Source organism: Gymnodraco acuticeps, unplaced genomic scaffold (genome assembly GCF_902827175.1).
Source record: "Gymnodraco acuticeps unplaced genomic scaffold, fGymAcu1.1, whole genome shotgun sequence".
Classification (NCBI taxonomy): domain Eukaryota; kingdom Metazoa; phylum Chordata; class Actinopteri; order Perciformes; family Bathydraconidae; genus Gymnodraco; species Gymnodraco acuticeps.
In genome coordinates, this window is record NW_022990776.1 from 1,985 (window position 1) to 26,804 (window position 24,820).

The window sequence follows — 24,820 nt, forward strand, 5'->3', positions numbered from 1 at the left end:
TTCTTAAAAAACAAAACACCATTTAATTTCGGGTTAAAATGTGTTGTAACTGCGTTACTGCGCATTGTAACGGGTAATATATTACCCACATTTAATTAGTAATGCGTTACATTACTTCGTTACAGCAAAAAGTAATATATTACTGTATATTACTATATTATATTATATTACTTTTGTAACGCGTTACACCCAACACTGGTCCTGACTGGTTCTTTAAACCTCCCGCTCCTGCTGGTCCCCCCATCTGCTGTAAAGGACAGCCCGCGACCAGTGTTGGGCTCCTCAATGCAGTGCGCAATGCCTCAATGAGCTCAATGTGGGCGGAGCTTCACAGATGACGCATTGCATCCTGTTTCCCGGGTAGCAGTTCTCTTCCCTCCCTTCAATCTAACCCTTCCCCCCATCCTAACCCTAACCACTCCCTACCTTTTTACCTAATCCTAATCTTCCTTCCTCCCTCCCATACCCCAAAACCTCTCCTACTGTAAGAAATTAAAATCAATGTTGATATGACATCATTTAAATTAAATACAGGGTTTTAATTTAAAGCAGTTTTATTCTGAAAAAAATGGAAGTTCACACTAACTATTCATTTAACACTTTTATTCTGAAAATTCTTCATTTCCCATTAGCATTAACGTTTTGAAAACCGTGAATTGAAGGTGAAATGACATGTGATGTTGTACACTAAACACACTGGGGTTAACACTCATTATTGACGCTGAAGTAACGTTTATCAGGGAATGTTTAAATAACCACAGCCATCAGAATTATATATATATATTAATAATATAAAATATAATATGTTGCTTTTGTGACTGGGTAAGCACACAACACGGGAGTTGGGACGTCACATGCCTCAAAGGTTGAGCTCCGCCCACGTTGAGCTCCCGCCCACGTTAAGACGTTGAGGCATTGCGCACTGCATTGAGGGGTACTACCTCAGAGCTGGTCCAAATTCCTGGAGTGGATCCCACTGCCCTCTGCTCAGAGCTGGCCCAAATACCTGGAGTGGATTCCACTGCCCTCAACCACCAAAAACTGATAACACACTTCCTTCCACCTTCACTCCGCTCCTCCCCCCATATCACGTTCCCCCCCGCACTGTCAACCTGGACAACCTCTTACCTATTCAGCCTGTGACCACACCACGCCCCTCCCACTCAACTAACATTGCCCTCCTTAACATCCGATCACTCAACAAGAAAGCCCTCATCCTCCATGAACTAATCTTGGAAAAATCCCTTGACTTCCTTCTGCTCACCGAAACCTGGCAACAGCCCGATGACTTCTTCTCCCTCAACCAAACATCCCCCCCCTGGCTTTAAATACATCATTAAACCCCGCCCCTCCTGCCGTGGTGGTGGCCTTGCTGTAATCCACAATCAGAACATCCAGATCACAGAACTAACTCTCCCCTCAGTATCATCCTTTGAATTCATTGCCTTCAAAGCACCTCCCTAACTGACAGTCATCCTCATCTACCGGCCTCCTCATCCCTCCTTCCTATCCGATTTCACTGAATTCCTCACACTTGCCTCATCCCTCTTTCAACGTCTGTTACTACTTGGTGACCTCAATATTCACATTGACTCACCCACCTGCAAGCTGGCATCCAAATTCACAACCCTACTGGACAATTTCTCTATCACCCAACATGTCACCTTCCCCACCCATGATAAAGGACACATTCTTGATCTTGTCTGCTCTACCAACCTCCCAGTGATTGACCTCCACCCTTGCCCATTTCCCCTCTCCGACCACAAACTCATACAATTCACCATCTAAGCCCAATCTTAGAATAATACCTCCCAAAAATAAATCCCATCCTCCTGCTGTGATGTACTTTACTGAGAGGAAATGTAACACCCGAAACCCCTGCCCACCCAGAAACATCACCTTCCGTAATCTACACTCCATTGACCATAACCATCTCTCCGAACTGCTATCGTCTAATCTCCCCCTGGATGCAACCCTCAGCTCACCTGATGATCTGCTCAACCACCTCAACTCCACCCTACTCACCTCCCTCAACACTTTAGCCCCCCTCAAAAATAAAACTGTTACTTTCAAGACCTCCTCACCCTGGTTCACACTCGCACTCCATAAAATGAAGCAGTGAGGCCGCCAACTTGAACGTCTTTCAAATAAATCATCCCTCACAGTCCATTACATAAGCTACAAACTCCATCTCAATGCATACAAAGATGCTCTTATTGCCGCTAAATCTGCCTACCTCTCCAACATCTTCATTGACCCCTCCCGTAACCCCAGGACCCTCTTCTCCACAGTTAACAAGCTCTTCAAACCCCGTGCTGATAACCTCCCTACTTCTACTTCCTCTACTTGCAGCTCATTCCTCCAGTTTTTCGCAGACAAAATTAACGCCATTAACCACTCCTTCTCAGCTCCATCTGACATACAAGCATCTCCCCCAACCTCCACTGCTACCATTTCTCACGTCACGTGATGTCCCCATCCGACCTGTTGCTACTGTCTGCAGTAGATGCAGTGTTGCTGGCGTTTAGTGATGGTTGCTTTAACCATGTTCGTATAAATGATTATCCACAGATGTGTGTCACTGCTGTGGAAGCACTTTGGAAATGATGCACGCGCAGCGGAGCAGGTCACGCGCACCTGACACAATTTGTTGTTTGTATTTTTCACTCCGTTCTCTTTTTTGAATAGAGGGTGCATAACATTCAACTGCCCCAAAGATCCCGACGCGAAGCCTGAAGGGTAAACACCAGGTTTACTAATCTACCCGCACAATTTGTCTCTGGTGTCGGAATGTCTCGCTATGTTAGTACATTCTTAAAAAACAAAACACCATTTCATTTCGGATTATAATGTGTTGTAACTGCGTTACTGCGCATTGTAACGGGTAATATATTACCCACATTTCATTAGTAATGCGTTACATTACTTCGTTACAGCAAAAAGTTATATATTACTGTATATTACTATATTATATTATATTACTTTTGTAACGCGTTACACCCAACACTGGTCCTGACTGGTTCTTTAAACCTCCCGCTCCTGCTGGTCCCCCCATCTGCTGTAAAGGATAGCCCGCGACCAGTGTTGGGCTCCTCAATGCAGTGTGCAATGCCTCAATGAGCTCAATGTGGGCGGAGCTTCACAGATGACGCATTGCATCCTGTTTCCCGGGTAGCAGTTCTCTTCCCTCCCTTCAATCTAACCCTTCCCCCCATCCTAACCCTAACCACTCCCTACCTTTTTACCTAATCCTAATCTTCCTTCCTCCCTCCCATACCCCAAAACCTCTCCTACTGTAAGAAATTAAAATCAATGTTGATATGACATCATTTAAATTAAATACAGGGTTTTAATTTAAAGCAGTTTTATTCTGAAAAAAATGGAAGTTCACACTAACTATTAATTTAACACTTTTATTCAGAAAATTCTTCATTTCCCATTAGCATTAACGTTTTGAAAACCGTGAATTGAAGGTGAAATGACATGTGATGTTGTACACTAAACACACTGGGGTTAACACTCATTTATTGACGCTGAAGTAACGTTTATCAGGGAATGTTTAAATAACCACAGCCATCAGAATTATATATATATTAATAATATAAGATATAATATGTTGCTTTTGTGACTGGGTAAGCACACAACACGGGAGTTGGGACGTCACATGACTCAAAGGTTGAGCTCCGCCCACGTTGAGCTCCCGCCCACGTTAAGACGTTGAGGCATTGCGCACTGCATTGAGGGGTACTACCTCAGAGCTGGTCCAAATTCCTGGAGTGGATCCCACTGCCCTCTGCTCAGAGCTGGCCCAAATACCTGGAGTGGATTCCACTGCCCTCAACCACCAAAAACTGATAACACACTTCCTTCCACCTTCACTCCGCTCCTCCCCCCATATCACGTTCCCCCCCGCACTGTCAACCTGGACAACCTCTTACCTATTCAGCCTGTGACCACACCACGCCCCTCCCACTCAACTAACATTGCCCTCCTTAACATCCGATCACTCAACAAGAAAGCCCTCATCCTCCATGAACTAATCTTGGAAAAATCCCTTGACTTCCTTCTGCTCACCGAAACCTGGCAACAGCCCGATGACTTCTTCTCCCTCAACCAAACATCCCCCCCCTGGCTTTAAATACATCATTAAACCCCGCCCCTCCTGCCGTGGTGGTGGCCTTGCTGTAATCCACAATCAGAACATCCAGATCACAGAACTAACTCTCCCCTCAGTATCATCCTTTGAATTCATTGCCTTCAAAGCACCTCCCTCACTGACAGTCATCCTCATCTACCGGCCTCCTCATCCCTCCTTCCTATCCGATTTCACTGAATTCCTCACACTTGCCTCATCCCTCTCTCAACGTCTGTTACTACTTGGTGACCTCAACATTCACATTGACTCACCCACCTGCAAGCTGGCATCCGAATTCACAACCCTACTGGACAATTTCTCTATCACCCAACATGTCACCTTCCCCACCCATGATAAAGGACACATTCTTGATCTCGTCTGCTCTACCAACCTCCCAGTGATTGACCTCCACCCTTGCCCATTTCCCCTCTCCGACCACAAACTCATACAATTCACCATCTAAGCCCAATCTTAGAATAATACTTCCTAAAAATAAATCCCATCCTCCTGCTGTGATGTACTTTACTGAGAGGAAATGTAACACCCGAAACCCCTGCCCACCCAGAAACATCACCTTCCGTAATCTACACTCCATTGACCATAACCATCTCTCCGAACTGCTATCGTCTAATCTCCCCCTGGACGCAACCCTCAGCTCACCTGATGATCTGCTCAACCACCTCAACTCCACCCTACTCACCTCCCTCAACACTTTAGCCCCCCTCAAAAATAAAACTGTTACTTTCAAGACCTCCTCACCCTGGTTCACACTCGCACTCCATAAAATGAAGCAGTGAGGCCGCCAACTTGAACGTCTTTCAAATAAATCATCCCTCACAGTCCATTACATAAGCTACAAACTCCATCTCAATGCATACAAAGATGCTCTTATTGCCGCTAAATCTGCCTACCTCTCCAACATCTTCATTGAACCCTCCCGTAACCCCAGGACCCTCTTCTCCACAGTTAACAAGCTCTTCAAACCCCGTGCTGATAACCTCCCTACTTCTACTTCCTCTACTTGCAGCTCATTCCTCCAGTTTTTCGCAGACAAAATTAACGCCATTAACCACTCCTTCTTAGCTCCATCTGATATACAAGCATCTCCCCCAACCTCCACTGCTACCATTTCTCCCCCCATCTCCCTTGACCTCCTGACTCCTCCTCCCCAGCGCCGCCTCTCCCAGTTCAACCTGGTTACCCCACTCCATCTGATCGGTTCCTCAAATCCCACAACCTGCTCCCTTGACCCTCTACCCACTCCTCTCCTGAAGTCCTACCTCCCCGTCCTCTGCCCCTAACCTTTTTTTCAACTCCTCGCTGTCCCATGGAATCGTCCCCTCTGCCTTCAAAACTGCTGCTGTTACTCCAATCCTCAACCTGGTCTTGATCCCTCCTCCCTCACTAATTACCGCCCCATTTACAACCTACCATTCCTCTCAAAAACTCTTGAACGCATTGTAGCCAAACAAATTCACTGCCATCTCCAAACCAACCAGCTTTATGAACCCCTTCAGTCTGGATTTCGTCCTCACCACAGTACAGAAACTGCACTCGTCAAAGTCCTCAATGACCTCCTCACCTCTGCTGACACTGGTTCCCTCAATATTCTCATCCTCCTCGACCTGAGTGCAGCCTTTGATACCGTGAGCCTCAACATCCTGCTCACCCGACTCAGGGACATTGGTATTGAAGGTATTGCACTCAGATGGCTCCAGTCCTACCTCACTGAACGATCCCACTTCATCTCCCTCCCCAACCACTCCTCTGCCACAGCCTCAGTGCGTTCTACAAGGATCAGTACTTGGCCCCCTCCTCTTCATCATTTACATCGTCGCCCTCGGTCAAATACTCATACGCCACTTCAGCCTGGACTTCCACTGGTATGCTGATGACACTCAGATCTACCTCAGCACCAAATCCCTCCATAACCCACCCCTTACCCACATTGATTCCTGTCTGACAGCTATTAAAACTTGGATGCAACATAACCTCCTCAAACTGAACAGCAACAAAACAGAACTACTCCTAATCGGCTCCAAATCCACCCTCAGCAAGGTCACTAACATAACTCTCACCATCGATGGCACCATTGTTTCCCCCTCCAATCAGGCACGCCACCTTGGCGTAATCTTTGACCCCACCCTCTCCCTCGAACCTCACATCCGCCAAACATTCAAAACCTCATTTTTCCACCTCCGCAATATTGCAAAAATCCTACCCTCTCACCCGCCACGCAGCCGAACGACTAATCCATGCCTTCATTTCCTCCCGCCTCGACTACTGCAACTCACTTCTTTAGGGCATCAGCACTACATCCCTCAACAGACTCCAACGGGTTCAAAATGCAGCTGCACGTCTCCTCACGCATACCAAATCATGGCATCACATTACCCCAGTCCTCAAAGACCTCCACTGGCTTCCTGTCTCCCATCGCATCAACTACAAAGTTCTGGTCCTCACCTACAAAGCACTCCACCATCTGGCCCCCCCTTATCTCACAAACCTTCTCACTCCTTATCAACCCCCACGGCCACTCAGATCCACCGCAGCCGGACTCCTATCCACTCCCACATCCACACTCTATAGCTTTGGGGACAGAGCCTTCTCAGTGGCAGCTCCTAGGCTCTGGAATTCCCTCCCCCAAGATCTCCGTGACTCTGAGTCCCTCACAGTCTTTCAGTCCCACCTCAAAACACATCTTTTCAACTCTGTCTACCCATAAGCCCCCCGCCCTCTCAATCAACTTCCTCTTGACTGCCTTTTTTTTGTTTATTTTACTATATTTATTTGTTTGCCTGTCCTTCTTTGTCTACCCTCCCTCATACTGTAAAGCGTCTTTGAGTTGTGAAAAGCGCTATATAAATAAAATGCATTATTATTACTACATTTGAATGCACAAGGTACAGTGTGAGAACTATACACATATGAGTGAATTAGGGTTTTTGAAAGGGGAAATTAAATATTGAACATGAAGGGGATTTCACTGAGCAGCTTTGTCTTTTTGATAGAAGTATTTATGTTACAATTAGAGCATGTATTGAGGATGTTGGGTCAGTTGTAAAACAGTTCTCTTAAACTATATTGAAAATGAGCATGTTTAGATGTCCCAATACTACCCAGGTGATCTCTGGGAAATGAAGTGCAGAAGTGCTGGCGGGTTTAAACTTAAAGTTCTGGGGTGCTTTTTAATTAAAGTAACCTTGAAGCCTCCCTCCATATCAAACCGTCTGCAGAGATTGATGAACAGTTTGCTGTCACTTTCTACCCCTAGTGGAAAGTATCAAGGCCTGGTTTGATGGAGTGTGTACCAGTTTGGCATCAGAGCGTTCTCCTTCCCCCGGAACATGGTGCCCACGTTGGTGGCGTGGTCTCTGGAGGAGTAGAAGTCGGTGTAATCTCCTGTAAAAACAGATCAGATGAGAGGAACAGGCTGGAAGAGTCTCATCTGCTGGATGTACTTCAGCACCAACTGGACTGAATGAACCAAGTCACCAGTGGTAGAGATGTAATACGATGCTAAACAGCGCCCTCTGGTGCTGATGGGCCCTGACTACATTCTACTATGGGAATGCTATTGCCAGTATTTATTTCTTCTTAGCAAATAAAGCAAATTACCTTTATTGTGCCTTTCTTTATGACCCAAAGAATAAAAAATGTTGGTGTTAGTTATCAAACATACATTTACAGTTGGTTAAAAACACAGAAATGTCAGTAATTACTAACACAATTAGTGTCATTTTTGCTCTGGACTATTTTTGCATATGAATCTTTAAAGTTTAAGCACATGAGAACATTTTAAGGCTCGTTATGTGTACATATAAATGTGGGTATTCGGTATGTGAGTAAAACCTACTGATGAAATCTTAATAACTAGGTGCCGTACACACCAGCATTCAGCGAGAAACAGCTGACACTTTTATGAAGTACAGTTCATCAGATAGGTCAGATTTCTGCACAGGGTATAGAATCAGAGCTGACTGCTATGTCTAACACAGTCACAAAGCCACTTGTTCTTTAGTGGCATTCTGAGAGGATGTTCCCTGGAAGGAGAGACTCACCGATGTCTGCAGGAAGGTGCATGGTCGCTGCACTCTGATGGACCAACGCTCTGCAGAGATAAACACAGAAACATATTTGTATATAAATGTATGATGGAATAAGCCGTCTCGAGAAAGGCCAAATAACCAGCCAGCATGTGAAAGAGGAGAAGCTTTGTGTATAAGATTAGGGTCCAACTGTACAAGATATTATTTTCTCAAATAGGTTTTGAAGGGCTTTTCCTTAGATGTTATATTTTCTAATGGTTTGTTTAACATGTACGGAAGAATATTAGGGCCAGAAGTGAAATCTTTTGAGTTCTGAGAATAAAAAGCTAGAACTGTTCTTAGGATTCGGACTTCAAGTCAGAATTTTGACTTGTTTCTCAGAAATCTGTATAATTTCAGAAATCCTACTTTAATTTCAGAACTGAAGAAAAAGCTAACATTTTGAGGGTTTGAGACACCTGTGACAGGTTAAAGGAGAAGAAAAATGTTGGGATATTAAAAAACTAACAATTACATTACATGTCACTTAGCTGAGGCTTTTATCCAAAGCAACTTAAGAACGTTTGAATACCGCAGACAGGCTAAATCGATAACATTTAAACGGATTACGTAATCAGGATACAAAAAAAGGTAACTGTATTCCCTTACAGTTACATACAAAAAAGGCGTAATCAGATTACTGCTACATTTCTAAAAGATTATTTTGATAATCACATAGGGTTAATGTTTGCATTTTTTCTAGTAACTGTAACAGAATCCATTTTTAAAGTCCCCCTCCCACTCCTGACTGACCTGCTGCGGAGGCTGACATCATCCCTCAGAGCGCTCTCATTGGCTGACAGAAGCCCTTGCACCGTGCTCCTGGCCTCCCTCCAGGACTCACAGCCCAGAGCCATGAAGGCGTTCAGAGTGGGCTGCAGACACAGAAAAACATTCAATATGACACATTAATGATGGGATAGATTCAAAGTATGCTTCTGAATGTAACCTTCCTGTTGTCCTCGGCTCACATTCGTCCTGCTCCTAATGTAATTCGGTTGGACTAAGGGGTTATAGATTGATGATTTCTTACTACATTATTTGCAAGAAAAAGTAATGATTACTACTTTAATTGAATGATGTGTTTAATTTAAGTCAATAGCATCTGGTGTCCTCAAATTTGAAATGTTTACAAACTTTGACATCGATAAATGTGCCCTTGATCTCTTTACTATAAGACAAATAATTCAATTGTGATGCCTAATCGGCCAAAAAATAAGGTTTTATTTTTCTGTAAATGATATGTATTGACCATAAATGCCAAAAACGAAAGTAAAACTTGGTAAAAAGTTGGGATGAAGTTGAATTAAAAGGTTAAATAGATTTGGGTGAGGATTTTTTTATATGCATTTAAAACAGTCAAACCAGGACAAACGTTCCACAGTTGATGGGAAGACAACACAAAGATTATCAGTGATAATAACATAGACAAATAAAATAATGATCATTAAATATTATTACACCAACCCCTTTACTCAACCCAAACACTTCTCAAATCATCACTGTAGTTTCTGTAAAGTGGCAGGAACATAATAATGTTGTATACAACCACAGGAACAGGACTGAGTGGACCTGCAATTTAAATGCCATACTGTAGTAAGATAATACTATTTCCCTGCCCATTAGAGTAAATTAATTGATTGATTAATTGATTAAAGGGTCAACTCTCTGATAACCCCTAGAGGTCAAAGGTACCTGGTCAAAGACGTCCTGATGTTGGGACAGCAGCGGCCCTCGGAACATGGACATGATCACACTGAGGTCCAGTATCTGGTCTCCAATGGCAACACCGACGCGGCGTTTGGGCTGGGGAAATAAAACACCTTGACATGAATACAGGTCATCACAGAACTATAATCAATAACTTTATTTGTTTGAACATGTTTTCAATATTTCAGCAAGGTAACCTGCATCACTTGAAGTATATCGGTTTTCCTGGGCTTATAGCTCAAAAACTTTTTTTTTTTGCATTTAAAGTATATAATACTCTATTTATATATATATATTGGTTATTAAGTTTAATGGATTTGGTCTTTGGGGATTTCTTGATGAGAGTGGCAAAGGTTCCTCGATGACCGTCTTTCCCCTGTATGAAATGCTGTCGTTTTGAAAAACAATAAGTACTTATTGTTTCTGACATGACACAAATCTGTGTAAAGCAGGTAGAAAGAAGACTGCACTTACATTATTATCTGTGGAGAATATTCCATAGGGCAGGTTGTGGAAGGAGAAGTCGGACGATGGATCCACTTTAATGAACGACATCTTCTCTCTGTTCTTCTCTGTGTTCCTCTCTGTGTTCCTGAGTTACTGAATGAGCTGAGCAGTAAGAGCTGCCAGATGTGGGACTTTGTACAGTCCCGCCTCACTTTGCACCGACCAATCACACGCAGCCTTCAGCATCCACCCCAACCCAGACCCTTGATAGTTAATGCCAACCAGCCTGTGGAATGACTCAGCGAAATGCACTCGATACTGATCAGCCTCCTCTGTTTTTAGAGCAGATTCTTAAATGCCTAGCAGTTGTTTATCAATTAAAAACACTTTTCAAAAAACATTGCAACTTAAGAGGAAGATTGAACTGAGCAATAGTTTCAGAAAATAACAAAATGTAAAAACAGAGGGTTTGGGTTTCATATGATAGGTATAACATGAAAGAAAAATAAGGATTTAAAGACTCCTTAAAGATATTAAATGAAAATAGGAAAGAGTTAAGACATCAAATAATAATAACAGAATAAATCAGTTGAAAGTAAATGGGATTGAAAGCTTTTCATTTTGTAAAACTATTCCAAACAACGTGTGGTTAAAATCAAGAGTTACTCGAGTATAAACTGACTGGTCTAATGGAGAAAAGCTTTTTCTTTAAGGTTAAAATGTACTGAGAGAACTTTGCCTGAAATTGTGAGCGATGCCGTTGTTTAAATATTGTTTTGTGTTGGTGTTGGTGTTGCATGATGGTGGTAATTAAGTTGCTCTGTTAGAATGGTCTTTCTTCAGGATTTACAACGTCTTTACAACTGCACAAACGGCAGATCACATGTCTACTTCTGCCTCTGAAGCTGAACAATTATTTGTATGAAGACTTGGTTTCTGACATGGGCCCTACAAAACTGCTACAGGTTATCAGAATGTCAATCATTAAGTTTTAATGTGCAATATTATTGACTTCTGCATCAAGATATTTCAAGAGAGAATTGCATTAGATCTAAGAATGGATTCCCCCCATACACTAGTTAATTGTTACAGAAATATTATTAATATCCTGTCCTATAATTTGTCCAATTGCTTTTTTGTAGAGGGAGCCATTGCTATGCTAACTTCATGGTCAGCCTACTGTACATCATCACTGCACCACACCACTTTATGAGCATGGTATATTTAGTATGCTAATTTGTTCAACAGGTGGTCAGTATTTGGTCACAACAGTGCAACGTCAGTCCTATTTGATTAACTTACACTAATAATTGAAAATATTGCCAATATTAGCAAATATATGTGCATTTTTAGGTGGTTTCGGAGTGTGTCAATGGGAAAACAGATAGAAAACACGGGTTTTATAAGTACAAATATGTCACATTTGCCACAAAACAGTCCTGTAGTCAGTGAAAGCAGAGAACGGCAGGTGGATGGTTTCTGTTCAGAAAAATTGTCGGGTGAAAGTATCAATTTTCCGTTTTTACGACTGTCAGAAAATGCACCAGGAGACCAAGCATTGCAACCATGGAAACCTCAGAGTCTGCTTGACCCTGGCCTCTCACCTTCCATTAAACTACATTATATACAACTATAATCCTAATACTCAGCAAAATATTAAAATAATAAAACCCCTAAAACTCGATTTTGACAAAAGGTCTCGTTACATGTAAAATATGAGCTAATAATTTCATCAAGGCACACAGGTGCAACGTTTGACAAGGGCCAAACATATTTCTATTGAGAAACATACAACCATACCACAAATAAATTCTTCAATGATTGCAAAATACAGTCTTGGTATATTTCAAATAACGTATAGAAATGCGTGAAATTACTGACCGTAATCCTCCAGTGTCCATATGGACAGCATCTGGCTCGGCTGTTTGACCACATTCCTCCGTTGATGCATTTTAAGCTAAATAAAGCCTTTTTTAAATAAAAGACACAATATAAAATATATTTTCTGCAGTATGTTTACTGTATCATCCTGTCTGTCAAATACATCCACTGTACCATGTGATCATATTTGTTCCTAAAGAAAGCATATTAAACTTCACTGCAGTCCATGTAAAGAGAAATACTTACAGGTATTATTTTAGGCTTCCTACAAAGAACAACAAAGGATTGATTTTAGCAGTGTTGTTGGGACACAGATCACTGATTAGTTTACTAAAAATAGTAATAGCACATAGTAAAAATACTCCTACAAAGTCTTGTAGAAGTACAAATGGCATCAAAATATACCCGGTGTAACAAAAATTACTCATTATGCAGAACAGACCATTTCAGAATAATATGAAATGATTGTGTTTTATGAAATGATGTTGTAGCTGGTAAAGGTGGAGCTAATTTTAACCTTTTGAAATGTTACTGCTGGGAAGATTAATCTATAATAATTTTATATCATAATTTATTTGTTTATCTAAATTTGCAAAGTAACTAAAAGGTATTAACAACATTTACTGAGAAAAAAGTAAAATATGTGCCTCCCAATTGTATTGGAATAGAAATATAAAGTAGAATAACATTTAAATACCCAAGTTGGCCAAGTACCTTAGTATTGTACTCAAGTAGAGTACTTGAGTTACATTGATAGTTATCATTCAACAATTTATATGTTATTATACAAATTGTACATATTGATTATTTTGAATTTTAGTCATATGTAACAAAGTATTTTTACAATGTGGTTTTATACTTTCACGGAAGTAATAAAATATCTTCCTCCTTTTTCCACCACTGCTAAAATCTAATTCCATACTTTAAAGTAGGAACAAAATGACCTCCATGAAAATATATTTTGCAAGGTGTTTCTTGGCAACTCTAGATACAGGTCAGAGTGTGAGGAGTTTTCTTCAGGGGAAAAACTAAGTTCACCTTTAGATCTGCTCTCATTTGTCTTCACAGCATCACAAAACCAATCAGCAGTAATCAAACCATGTTTGGTATTGGGGGGGGGGGGGGCTTCAAATGTATTGAATATTCTGTCCAGTCAGCTCTTCCTGTGCTTCATGTTTCTAGAGTCAGGTTGCTGTTCCTGCTTTCTCAGTCTGAATATTTTCAAAGATATTTTTTCCAGTTTAGGATCCATCACCGTGGTAACCTGTGTGCCGTCAGCCACTTAAAGATGGCAGTATCTGCTGGTAGATCTCCGTCATGTTGAGTTCCTGGAAGGCTGCGCTCAGCTCTGGTAACGACTCGTAGCTCTTCACCACGAAACCCTGCAGCCTGACAGAGAGGTGGAGAGGAACACAATATGAGGAGAATTGTGTAGTCAGACCTGGGGGGACCAAGTACATGCAACAGGAATACTTTATAAGATAACCAAAATACATTTATAAAAAGATGTAACATATAATTAATGGTTATATATATTTTTTTATGGGGATTACTAGCAAGATTACAATAATTGTTACACTACATTTTGAAGTAAGGATACATGTATATTACAAAGCACATGCTTACACATTACAAGTCTAAAGGCACATAGAGTAAAAGAAGCATTCAAGACTGGTTTCACTATTTTAAAATACAGTAAGTGGACACATTTAAACAAGAATACTGCGTATGGTTTTATTAAAGCATTAAATAAAGCTAAATGAATTAGCTTTATGGTTTTCACTTTTTGGGCGACATTTATTTTCTCTTGTATTTATCTGCATTGCATTTGATATACAGGTAATCAAAAGTAATCAGGTAACATTACTTTTGTATAGTTATACTTAGATTAGTTTAATGATGACATGTTGTACAGGTAACTAGTAATTGTAGAGGAATACATTTTTAATCTCAAACTGCCCTGATTTCTTTCTACAGCAGTGATTGTACGGTGGCCCTGAAGTGCAAGTCAAAACAGCATTTCAGAAAACACCACAGCATTTCAACTTATACGGAGAGGGTATTCCTTTAGGGAGAACACTTCTTGTTTGTGATTGGACAGAGCCAGCCAGAGAAGCACTGCTGTGATTGGTTGTTTTTGCTGCCAGTCAAGAAATTACGCTTCGTGATTGGTCAACACCCGACAGCGCAACATGTCCCGAAACATCAGCCGTTAGCTGTTAGCACTCAGAGCTCACAGCTCCTCATATCTGTTCAGAAACTAGACAAAAGTTAAACAAGTACAAACCACAGACTGTCATAGTGAATACAGTCGCTGCTTTATTTCTGTCTGTATAGGCCGTTGTTGTGAGCGTGGATGGAGCAGCTATAGGTTAGTTTATCCTGATCAATCTGATCTCAATTCAGAAAACACGCCTTTTTTAAAAGGTTTTTCACCTGCCGTCTGTCTGCAGACTTGTCAGAGCATTAATTCATGGTTTTTACTAACCTTTATCAGTATGTTGTTACTTCGGCATCATTTTGAAACATTTATTACAATTAAATCACGGTAAAATATGTTCATTTTGTTGTAGTTGGTATCTACCATAGTATTTGCATGGTTATAAGCCCCGCCCCCTCTCCAGCGCGTCTTGTTTGAATGACAGGAGTAAACACAGCTGACAGCCGCGGTGAAACCTGAAACTCGAGCTATGCGAATATTCGGGGCTTATATCCATGTAAATACTATGGTAGACTACAACAAAATGAATATATTTGACCGTGATTTAATTGTAATACACATTTCAAAATGATGCCGAAGTAACAACATACTGATAAAGGTTAGTAAAAACCATGAATTAATGCTTTGACAAGTCTGCAGACAGACGGCAGGCGAAAAACCTTTTAAAAAAGGCGTGTTTTCTGAATTGAGATCGGATCGATCAGGCTAAACTAACCTGTAGCTGCTCCGTCCACACTCACAACAACGTCATACAGACAGAAATAAACCAGCGACTGTATTCGCCATGACACAGACAGTCTGTGGTTTGTACATGTTTAACTTTTGTCTAGTTTCTGAACAGATATGAAGAGCTGTGAGCTCTGAGTGCTAACAGCTAGCGGCTGATGTTTGTTTGTGATGAGTCATTTCTTGACTGGCAGCAAAAACAACCAATCACAGCAGTACTTCTCTGGCTGGCTCTCTCCAATCACAAACAACAAGTGTTCTCCCTAAAGGAATACCCTCTCCGTATAAGTTGAAATGCTGTAGTGTTTTCTGAAATGCTGTAGTGTTTTGTGAAATGCTGTTTTGACTTGCACTTCAAGGCCACCGTAGATTTGTCAGTGATACATACCCATGTCTAGCAGAGGGAGACGAAGGGCTTTCAATGAGGACCTTCATCATCCTCTCTTTGCACTTCCTGCCTGAAGAATCCACATCCACCTTCACTGTCTTCAACAGGCGACAAAACTCCTGAACAGAAATCAGAATAAACCAGAACAAAAAACCTACAACATTAATTTAACTCGAGTAACTGTAGCAGTAGAAACCAACGTTACAAGTTATTTAAATAAGGGTTATAACCATAGACTATATATTTAAACCTTTATGAAACGTCTCCTTCAGTTTTGGCTGCTATCACTAATACAGGACAATAGTGTTAATGTTATAAAGACGTTGTTGCTTTTTATTGTCTGTTTATTGTTATTTTATTGCCCATAGACTGCACACAGAAAATAGCTTTTAGTTACAAAATGTTTAAGTTATCTTTCTCTTTTAGACATTATTGTCTTTTTTTACGCGGCCTCTGACTAATTCTCTAATTGTATTTTCATCTACAGTATCTCCTGATGTAAGAAGTGCAGAGGTTAAAAGTTGCGGTAATCTAGATACTAAAATAAATATTGTTCTCCTGTGTCGAGCAAAAGAGGAAGTCATGTGACGTTTTTACAGAGTAACAGAGTAACAGAGGGGGAGGCTGGGAGGATGGAGGGGTGACAGAGTGTCTGATTCTACACCAGAGAGCGCTGTTCAGATCAGTGCTGCGAAATACAGGGGAATAGTGTAAATATTTTAAATAATAGATATCACTTTTAAAGCTGATTACTTACATGAAGGCAATTACCTTTCCTGTTACCAGTTTTTAATTTAACAAATGTGCTTATTTGCATACATTTCCAGAGCAGAAATGGGACCATTGGATGAAGCCAATTTTAAAATGATCTTTTCCTTAATAAACATAATAGAGTCGAACGTGTTTTAGTAATAAAATGTAATATAAATCTGGCAGTGAATGATATATGACAGATACTTCTATAGAAAGTGCTGCTGAAATGGAGATGTACGTTGGTGTGTGATTGTCATTGCCATGAAACTTCCCCAGTTGGACACACTACACACATTAAGACAAATATTTTAGGCGTAGGCTTTATATTATTAAATATGTGCTTCTGAAGTGGAGATTTATAGTAGATGGTATGAGAAGAATTTTGAGAAAGATATGTATTGTAAAATGATTTACATTTTGCATGACACCACATTACTACTTCACCATAAGGTAACACCATTTACTTAAATATTTCACCATGAAACTTTATGATTGATACCTTAAATTATGATTATTTTGTATTACGAATGTTACTGAAATGTTATGTTTAAATATTAAAATGAGACATGATCTAATGTTAACCTCTGGTGAATTTAGGAAACTCAGACATTGTTGGTAAAACACCTAAATATGTTTATGTGGGAGCACATTACTCCTGTTCTGGCTGCCTTACACTGGCTCCCTATAGAACACAGGATAGAATATAAAATTCTTCTTCTCGCCTACAAAGCCCTTAATGGGCAGGCGCCATCTTACCTTAAAGAACTCATTATACCCTACTGTCCTACTAGGGCATTGCGTTCCAAGAATGCAGGGTTGTTGGTTGTTCCTAGAGTCTCTAAAAGTACAATGGGAGCCAGAGCCTTTTCTTATCAAGCTCCACATTTGTGGAATCAGCTTCCAGTTTGTGTTCGGGCGGCAGACACCCTATCCGTTTTTAAGAGTGCGCTTAAGACCTTCCTTTTTGATAAAGCTTATAGTTGATAAAATAATCTAATAAGAGTGCATTGACGTAGACACCTTGTGCCTCTTCACCTATACATCTTAGTTCTTACTCTTTTTCCTTACTGATGGTATGTCATTTGGTTGTGTGTGTAGACGGTGGAACCCGGGAGAGGCATATACGTGCCTTGATCCCTGCCGAGTCGACGCACAACTGTTGATTGGTGTCAGTGCCAGAAACACTTTTTAGGAGCAATGCGCTCATGGTATAGATGTGGCACATACATCTTAGTTCCTACTCGTTTCCCTCACCCTATCCTAAGGGAGTGCATGTACGTAGACACGTTGTGCCTCTCCACCTCTGTTCCTTACTTGCTACCCCTTTCCCTCAACCTATCTTAACCGGTTAAGCCTCGAGCCTGTTTTTCAGGTCTCAGGCTCGAAAATGACATTCCCAGAACAAATTACCATAACTTCACTTCTAAAAAGGGGTAAATTAATAATCTTTTTTGTCAAAGCAATGATAAACCTGTGAGTTGGATGTAGAAGAGTCAGAATCAATATACATTTTTTTATTTTAAAGAAAATTCAGATTGAACATAGTAAAAAAATGTGCATTAGCATTTTTTCGCTCAGGGCTCATTTAGACGCTTCTTGTTGTGAAACTTGTGTTTTGTTTCGGTAAAAATGGTTTATATCGCTAGTTAGCTTAGTTTCTTCCCGTTAAGTGAGTATGACATAGTTTATTAATTTGTTTTCTTTAGACCCGGACAATTCTCCCTCAATAATATAATACATTAACCGTGCTTTACCTGAACCTCATCATGACACTAGAGAGGACGGCAGGATTGTCATTTCCCGTGCTCAGTGAATGCAACAGAGGCAAGACACCAGACCAATCATCAGAGAGTTGCATGGAAATAAACGTGTCTTATTGGCTGACAGGTACCTATCCTGTGACAATGTTTAAACTGTCAGTCGGACTCTGAGTTTTTGAAGATGGACATAAGCACATTTTTTCTTAAAAAAGACGACGATGTGAGGCTTACACAACAACTCCAGAGCCACCACTTGCGCCAGGTAAATAAGGTATGTAAATGTCAGTAAACTTGCGAACATGCAAGCAAAGCATAAATTACAGCTACGTTGTTGACGTTACTTTGAATCGCGCAGATAAGCTAAACCGTTAGCAAGTAGCTATAGCTAGCCAGAGATATTAAATTAACACTTTGTCATACAATATAAATGTTGTGTTTTTAGCGTTACCTGGTGATTTTAAAAAATCCTCTGGAAAATGTTGACTTACTGTCGACATGAAGCTACCTTACATTACACCGTCACAGGGGAGTGATTTGTAAAATATCCATAAAGAAAAAGAAAATCTGTTTACAGTTCTGTTTCATATGGGTGTTGAGAGATGTATCCATAGATCTCTTAATTTTGCTCTCAAATTGCACCAGATTGATGCTTTTAACTTCAATATTTAAAAAATCTTCCCGGGGGAGGTCCACCCCCCACTTATTAAAAAAATAGCACTTTACCCCTGCTTACACCTATATGCCGTGAGCTTGATTATCGAGCCTTCATTGTAACAGTCGCGGGTGTACTGTCTATGTGCATGTGGGGAGTGTTGCATTCCACTGTAGCGCCCGATACCTTAATGTACCTTAATGAACTGTGGGCTAAGCCCAGAATGTTTCCAGGTCCAGGAAACACCCCTGCCTGAGACACAGTTTCGTGGAAAAAAAAAGCGTCCATGTACGTAGACACGTTAGTTTTGCTGCAATAGGCTTAGACTGTCGGGGGACACCTTACTTCTTCCTTCTGTCTGTCTGTACCTGTTTACTCTCATGTTCCGAATAACCCAGCTTCCCCCAAATGTCTTTTTGGTGCCTCTCTACGCCGGGATCCTGAGTCGTGGCTGATCCTGTTGCTGCGGTCCTGTGTCCTGGATCCTGAATCATGTGTCCTGGATCCTGCACCCTGAGTCCTGGATCCGGAGTCCTGGATCCTTAGTCCTGAGTCCTAGATCCTGTGTCCTGGATCCTCTATCCTGAGTTCTGGATTTGAGTCTTGGACTTCAATCATCAATCAATGTTTATTTATATATCCCAATATCACAAATGTTACATTTGTCTCAGTGGACTTCACAGTTTGTACAGAATATCAGTATGACAATACGACACCCTCTGTCCTTAGACCCTCACATCGTACAAGGAAAAACTTCGAAAAAAGGAAAAGCCCCAACGACTTTGAGTCGTGGCTGAACCTGTCACTGTGGTCCTGCCTGACTCATCATACTACTTCTCTGATGGCTCCCACAGGATTGTTGACATCCTCGTGGATTCATCTTCTTATTACAGACACATGCATTTCCAAACATTTGGACTACCTATGTTGCAAATGTATTATCTTTTCAATTTACACACGGCATCTATTGCACGTCTGTCCGTCCTGGGAGAGGGATCCCTCCTCTGTTGCTCTCCCTGAGGTTTCTCCCATTTTTCCCTTTAAACTGTGGGTTTTCTCTGGAAGTGTTTCCTTGTACGATGTGAGAGTCTAAGGACAGAGGGTCTAAGGAAAGAGGGTGTCGTATTGTCATACTGATATTCTGTACAAACTGTGAAGTCCACTGAGACAAATGTATCATTTGTGATATTGGGCTATATAAATAAACATTGATTGATTGATATATTTACTTTTTCTTCCTTCTTTCCAGTAGTCTTAAAGAAGACATGTAATTAGAGCAACATATCCTAATCTATAGCCTATACCTCAGGGTATTCACTGTGTTGTCTTAGTGAACCTGCTGTATATGTTAACATGCATGTCATCATGTCTGCTGTCGTACCTTGATGCTGGGCCTGGCTCCCAGCAGGATCACCAGTATGCAGCGTCCCAGTAACAGCCTCCCAGTGAGCTGCAGCTGCAGGCTCCAGCGCTGCAGCTGCCCCACGTACCGGGTCCGGGAGCGGATGTGGTCCAACGACAGCACCGCCGTCCACTCCTCCTCCTCTTCTTCCTCTTTCACCTCCTCACACATCTCTGTCACCTCCACACACTCCTGATTCCAACACAGATCCAATCAAAATGAAATGAGTTTTCTTTTAAAGGTCTCCTATCATGCAAAATGCACTTTTTTACGTCTTTTATACATTAACATGTGTCCCCAGTGTGTAAGGTAACCCAAAAGAACGGGGGTACAGCAGATTTGCTGCCGATATGACGTAATATCTGAAATTTAGGCTGGCTTTACGCCCACGACCCTATCAGAAACGTTGCGATCAGAAACAATGCCCGACTGTTTGTTTACATTAGCAAGCATCGCTAACACTCAAAGCTAACCTGTACTTGAGAGAGAATGGCCCTTTCTCATTTCTCTAATTCCCCTCCTCGACTCCTATCCTCGACTCCTATCCTCAAGACTTAGTCCCGCCCACAGGTGATGCGAGCGGAGGACTGAGGAGGGGAACCGAGGAGGGGAAGCAGCAGGCGGTTAGAGAAATGAGAACTCCTCTCCTCTGAGCGGTCATTTTAAAGAGACGTCCATTAATGATGACAGGAGGCACAGCAGCCCTCTGTCTGATGGACAGATGTGTTCATGACCACTTATATATTTACTTTGATTCATTCACAGTGCGGTATAATGAGACAACAGGCTACAGATGCGGACACACACACACACACAAATATATTTATATAAATATATACAATTTCAGAATCAAACAAGTATGAGAGCACTCTCATAATAACGTAACACAATCAGAGACTGGATAATAACCCCCCCCCCCCCCACCCTCTCTCTGGTCACTGAAATGGAGAATTGAAATGTTGGGCCAAAAGTTGTATTTTCAAGTATTAAAAGTAATCAGAGGACACAAAACCAACTGAGACCCGTCTGTCCACCGCATCTACGCACTGTACAACACACCTACACACACACACACACACACCTACAGCTCCTAAAGCAAAATCAGGCTACAGCCGTTGTGTATTTTATTAACACATCTGTCTATCAGACAGAGGGCTGCTGAGCCTCCTGTCATCATTAATGGACGTCTCTTTAAAATGACCGCTCAGAGGAGAGGAGTTCTCATTTCTCTAACCGCCTGCTGCTTCCCCTCCTCTCTCCTCGGTTCCCCTCCTCAGTCCTCCGCTCGCATCTCCTGTGGGCGGGACTAAGTCTCGAGGATAGGAGTCGAGGAGGGGAAATTAGAGTATTGAGAAACCTCTCTAGTCTGTCCGCCGCATCTACGCACTGTACAACACACACACCTACAGCTCCTAAAGCATAATCAGGCTACAGCCGTTGTGCATTTTATTATGTGAAGCACTAAATGGTCTTAGAAAAATATGGACTCTTTGTTTGTAGATATCTACTAAACTAAAGCAAATAAAGAGAGTAGGCCTGTTAAACTGAGTGATATATATTATACACACTGCTCTGCTTTCTGCACGGACCTCACAGCTGTTCTCTCTGGAAACATCGCGTCGCGATGAGAGCAGTTAATAAAATAATATCCAGGGGATGCATGCAGAGCTGTCATCGGCTGAGATAAGTCCGGCCGTGCGTCACGACTCTTTGAAATATCACTGTTGTCGGAAATGCATCCACGAAGGAGCCGTGGAGGACCCATCAGTGTATCCTAGATTATAGCTCCTCCAGAAGCTCGATCCTCGATGTGCATTTAGAGAAATGAGATGTCCTTCAACATGGCGCGCTGAAATTCATTTCCGGGTCACTACCGGAGGGTCGAGGAGGGGAAATCTTTGAAATGAGAAAGGGCCTATGTGTAAAGAAGCAGGAATTACAAAAGAAACTCACCTTGTAGTAAACCTGCGAGAGAGAAAGCCTTTGAGCTGTTTCAAAAATAATCCTTGATGTGGTTTGGAACATGATATGCCGTTTAATCAGGGCAGCATTTAGCTGAGTTTCTGCTGGTAGAATTTTCCTGCATGAGCTCCCCCCCCCCCTTTTTTTTTTTTTTTTTTTTTTTTTTTTTAAAATTACATTTGTTTTCAAAGCTACGGACCAAGAATCAGCACTTTAGTAACAGGCCTGAAATAGAGGGGTATGAGGTATGGCTAGAATGGGTGATCTGTTTGGTATTTTGAGCAAAACACTTCATAGAAATGTTTTTTACATATTTGTATATATCTGAGACCTATAATATACACCTAAACATAGTATATTAGGAGACCTCTAATGGGATAGTGTTGCTCATTAGACAGGAAGTGTGTTTACCTGCAGCCGCTCCACCAGCCGGTGCACCATGGGCTCTGGAGGCAGAGCTGCAGCCTGACCCAGCAGCTTCTGTCTGATGTCCTGACACTGAGTCCTGGAGAGACTGCTGGAGGAGACCGAGATGGCAGGGGGGCACAGAGGGTAGGGGGGGTGCAGGTGGAACAACAGACTCACGTCCAGCCTCCTTTCTCCTCCAACGCTGCTGTTGATCTGCACCATGAGTCCATCCTGAGCTGGGAGCCAATTAGAGACGTGTTCAAGCACTGCTACAGCACCAACAGATGCTATGTGTGAGGGTTTTAATTCTGAGGATATAATATCAGACCGCTTTGAAGGGTCAAACCCCATATCTCAGCAGTAACAATAATGTAGAAGGTGATAAACAATAAACCTTAAAAATAACATGACAAATCTTATACTTGAAGTTGGCAAATTACACAAACATATTCTAGATGTTCTAAGTCCTTCCGAAAAAATTTATTCAGATTTAAATCCCTGATCGATAGAGGGTCTTGAGCATGTTTCTCTTCAGTGATGGTGATGCGATGTTAAATGTCTGTTTCCTTCTTCCATGTCTTAAATATTTGTCCATGTTGATGTTGCAAATTGAGCTGCTGTGATGATGGAAAAATGCCAGACTCAATCTGAAAATAAAGTATTATCGTATCCTATCGTAAAATCGATACAAATAATGACAAACAAAAAAAGTACAATATTATATTTTAATTAATTTGTACATGTAGCCCCGATAAGCTGGATTGATTTTTTTAGATGTTATTGTTTATTTATATATTAAAATATATATATATATATATTTATCTATTTCCTTTTCCTATTTCATTTGATTGACATTTCTATTTGTTCCCACTATAATTCTGAATGTTCAAAAATGTGCAATAGAGAGACAAGAAAAAATAAGTAAAAAATAATGCAGATAAAACCGACTGAAACGGTCTTTGGTACTCTTTCACTATTAAACGTATTAAAGAAGTTTATGAACAGAAAACAACTTTATTTGAATCATTATTAACATATGGCCTATTTGGAAGTGTTTGCATAGAAGTTTGTGGAAACTTTAACTAAATGTTCCTGTCTCTTGATGCCAGTGGTGTTAAGTAACTAAGTACATTTAATCAAGTTCTGTTCTTAATTACAATGTTGAGGTAATTGTACTTTACTTAATTATTTCCTTTTAGCTATTTTGTTCTTCTACCCCTCTACAGTTCAGAGGTAAATGGTGTACTTTTACTCCACTACATGTATTTAATACCTTTAGTTACTTCACAGATCTGGATGAATGATGTGAAATATAATCAAGTGTTGAATCAGACTTTAGTTCCACCTGGAGTAAATCCACCAGCTACCCTGCAGTATACAAAGTCATTCAAACTAGCTGCACCTTTACCAGCTTTGAGAACACTTTCATGATCAATCATTATAAAACATATCATATATATTATTCTGAAATGGACCAATCTGCACAACGACTACTTTTACTTTTGGTACTTTAACTATATTTTGATGATAACATTTTTCTACTTTTACACTCGTGTACTTCAGAGTATAATATCTGAGTACTTCCCCGCCCCCTCTCCTCAGGCCTCATGGTGTTTTCAGAGGCTGGAGGTGTCTCCAGTGCCAGGCTGCTCTCACCATCCTGCTGCCGGACTCTGAGCTCTCCCTCCCCGCAGTAGATGGAGGACAGCACGGAGACTTCCTCTAGAGCAGCTTCAGACATCATCTACATATTAACACCATGCTGAGAGCGTCTGCACTTTAACCAGCGATACTTTCTTTAAACACGGTATTTACAGTCAAACTTCACAAGTATCAGTGATAAGTTGACAAGCATGTCCGCTTCTCCGACCTTACCGTCCGGGTAGCTCCCATGGATGTATAATAAGAACTGGATAGTACAGCGTGGGAGGCGGGGCCTCATTCATTCCTATTAGAGTTGCTCATTGGCAGAAGGCTTGTTTGAGACGCGTTGCGGCTCGCCTCGAAAGTAGACGAGAATAGCCGATCGCAGCCGGGGGAGGTCTCAAAAAGCTCGCCTGAAGTCGGACAGCTCGGAGTCGGCTTCTTCTTCTTCTTCTTCTTCTTCTTCTCTCGGTTTTTTGGCGGATTGCAAACAACTTTAAGGTGCATACCGCCACCTCCGGAGTCGGCTTGACTCGGTTTACATTTATAAAGAATGCACACATGTGTTTAATCGTTAATGTCAGATATGTATTAAGTAAATACATGTGTTCCTGCTCAAGATTAGATTCAACTTTATTGTTAT

The 24,820-nt window shown here is 41.3% G+C and overlaps 2 protein-coding genes across 2 annotated transcripts; both read right to left on the reverse strand.

Moving 5' to 3' along the window:
* Window positions 1–7,446: 7,446 nt before the first annotated feature.
* On the reverse strand, window positions 7,447–10,524 carry LOC117557021 (fumarylacetoacetase-like; the record flags this gene model as incomplete). Its single annotated transcript, XM_034232697.1, is given in 5 exon segments — window positions 7,447–7,537; window positions 8,197–8,246; window positions 8,977–9,098; window positions 9,919–10,029; window positions 10,408–10,524. Coding segments are annotated over 5 exon segments (455 nt in total), but the record flags the coding sequence as incomplete, so codon positions are not given.
* A 1,241-nt stretch (window positions 10,525–11,765) lies between these two features.
* Window positions 11,766–24,500, reverse strand: rwdd3 (RWD domain containing 3). Its single transcript, XM_034232698.1, has 5 exons — window positions 24,190–24,500; window positions 22,537–22,769; window positions 20,143–20,355; window positions 15,597–15,715; window positions 11,766–13,650 (listed from the first exon to the last, which is right to left on the reverse strand). Exons 1-5 carry the CDS (start codon window positions 24,275–24,277, stop codon window positions 13,536–13,538), a joined length of 768 nt encoding a protein of 255 aa, XP_034088589.1. The 5' UTR covers window positions 24,278–24,500; the 3' UTR covers window positions 11,766–13,535.
* Between the last annotated feature and the right edge of the window lie 320 nt (window positions 24,501–24,820).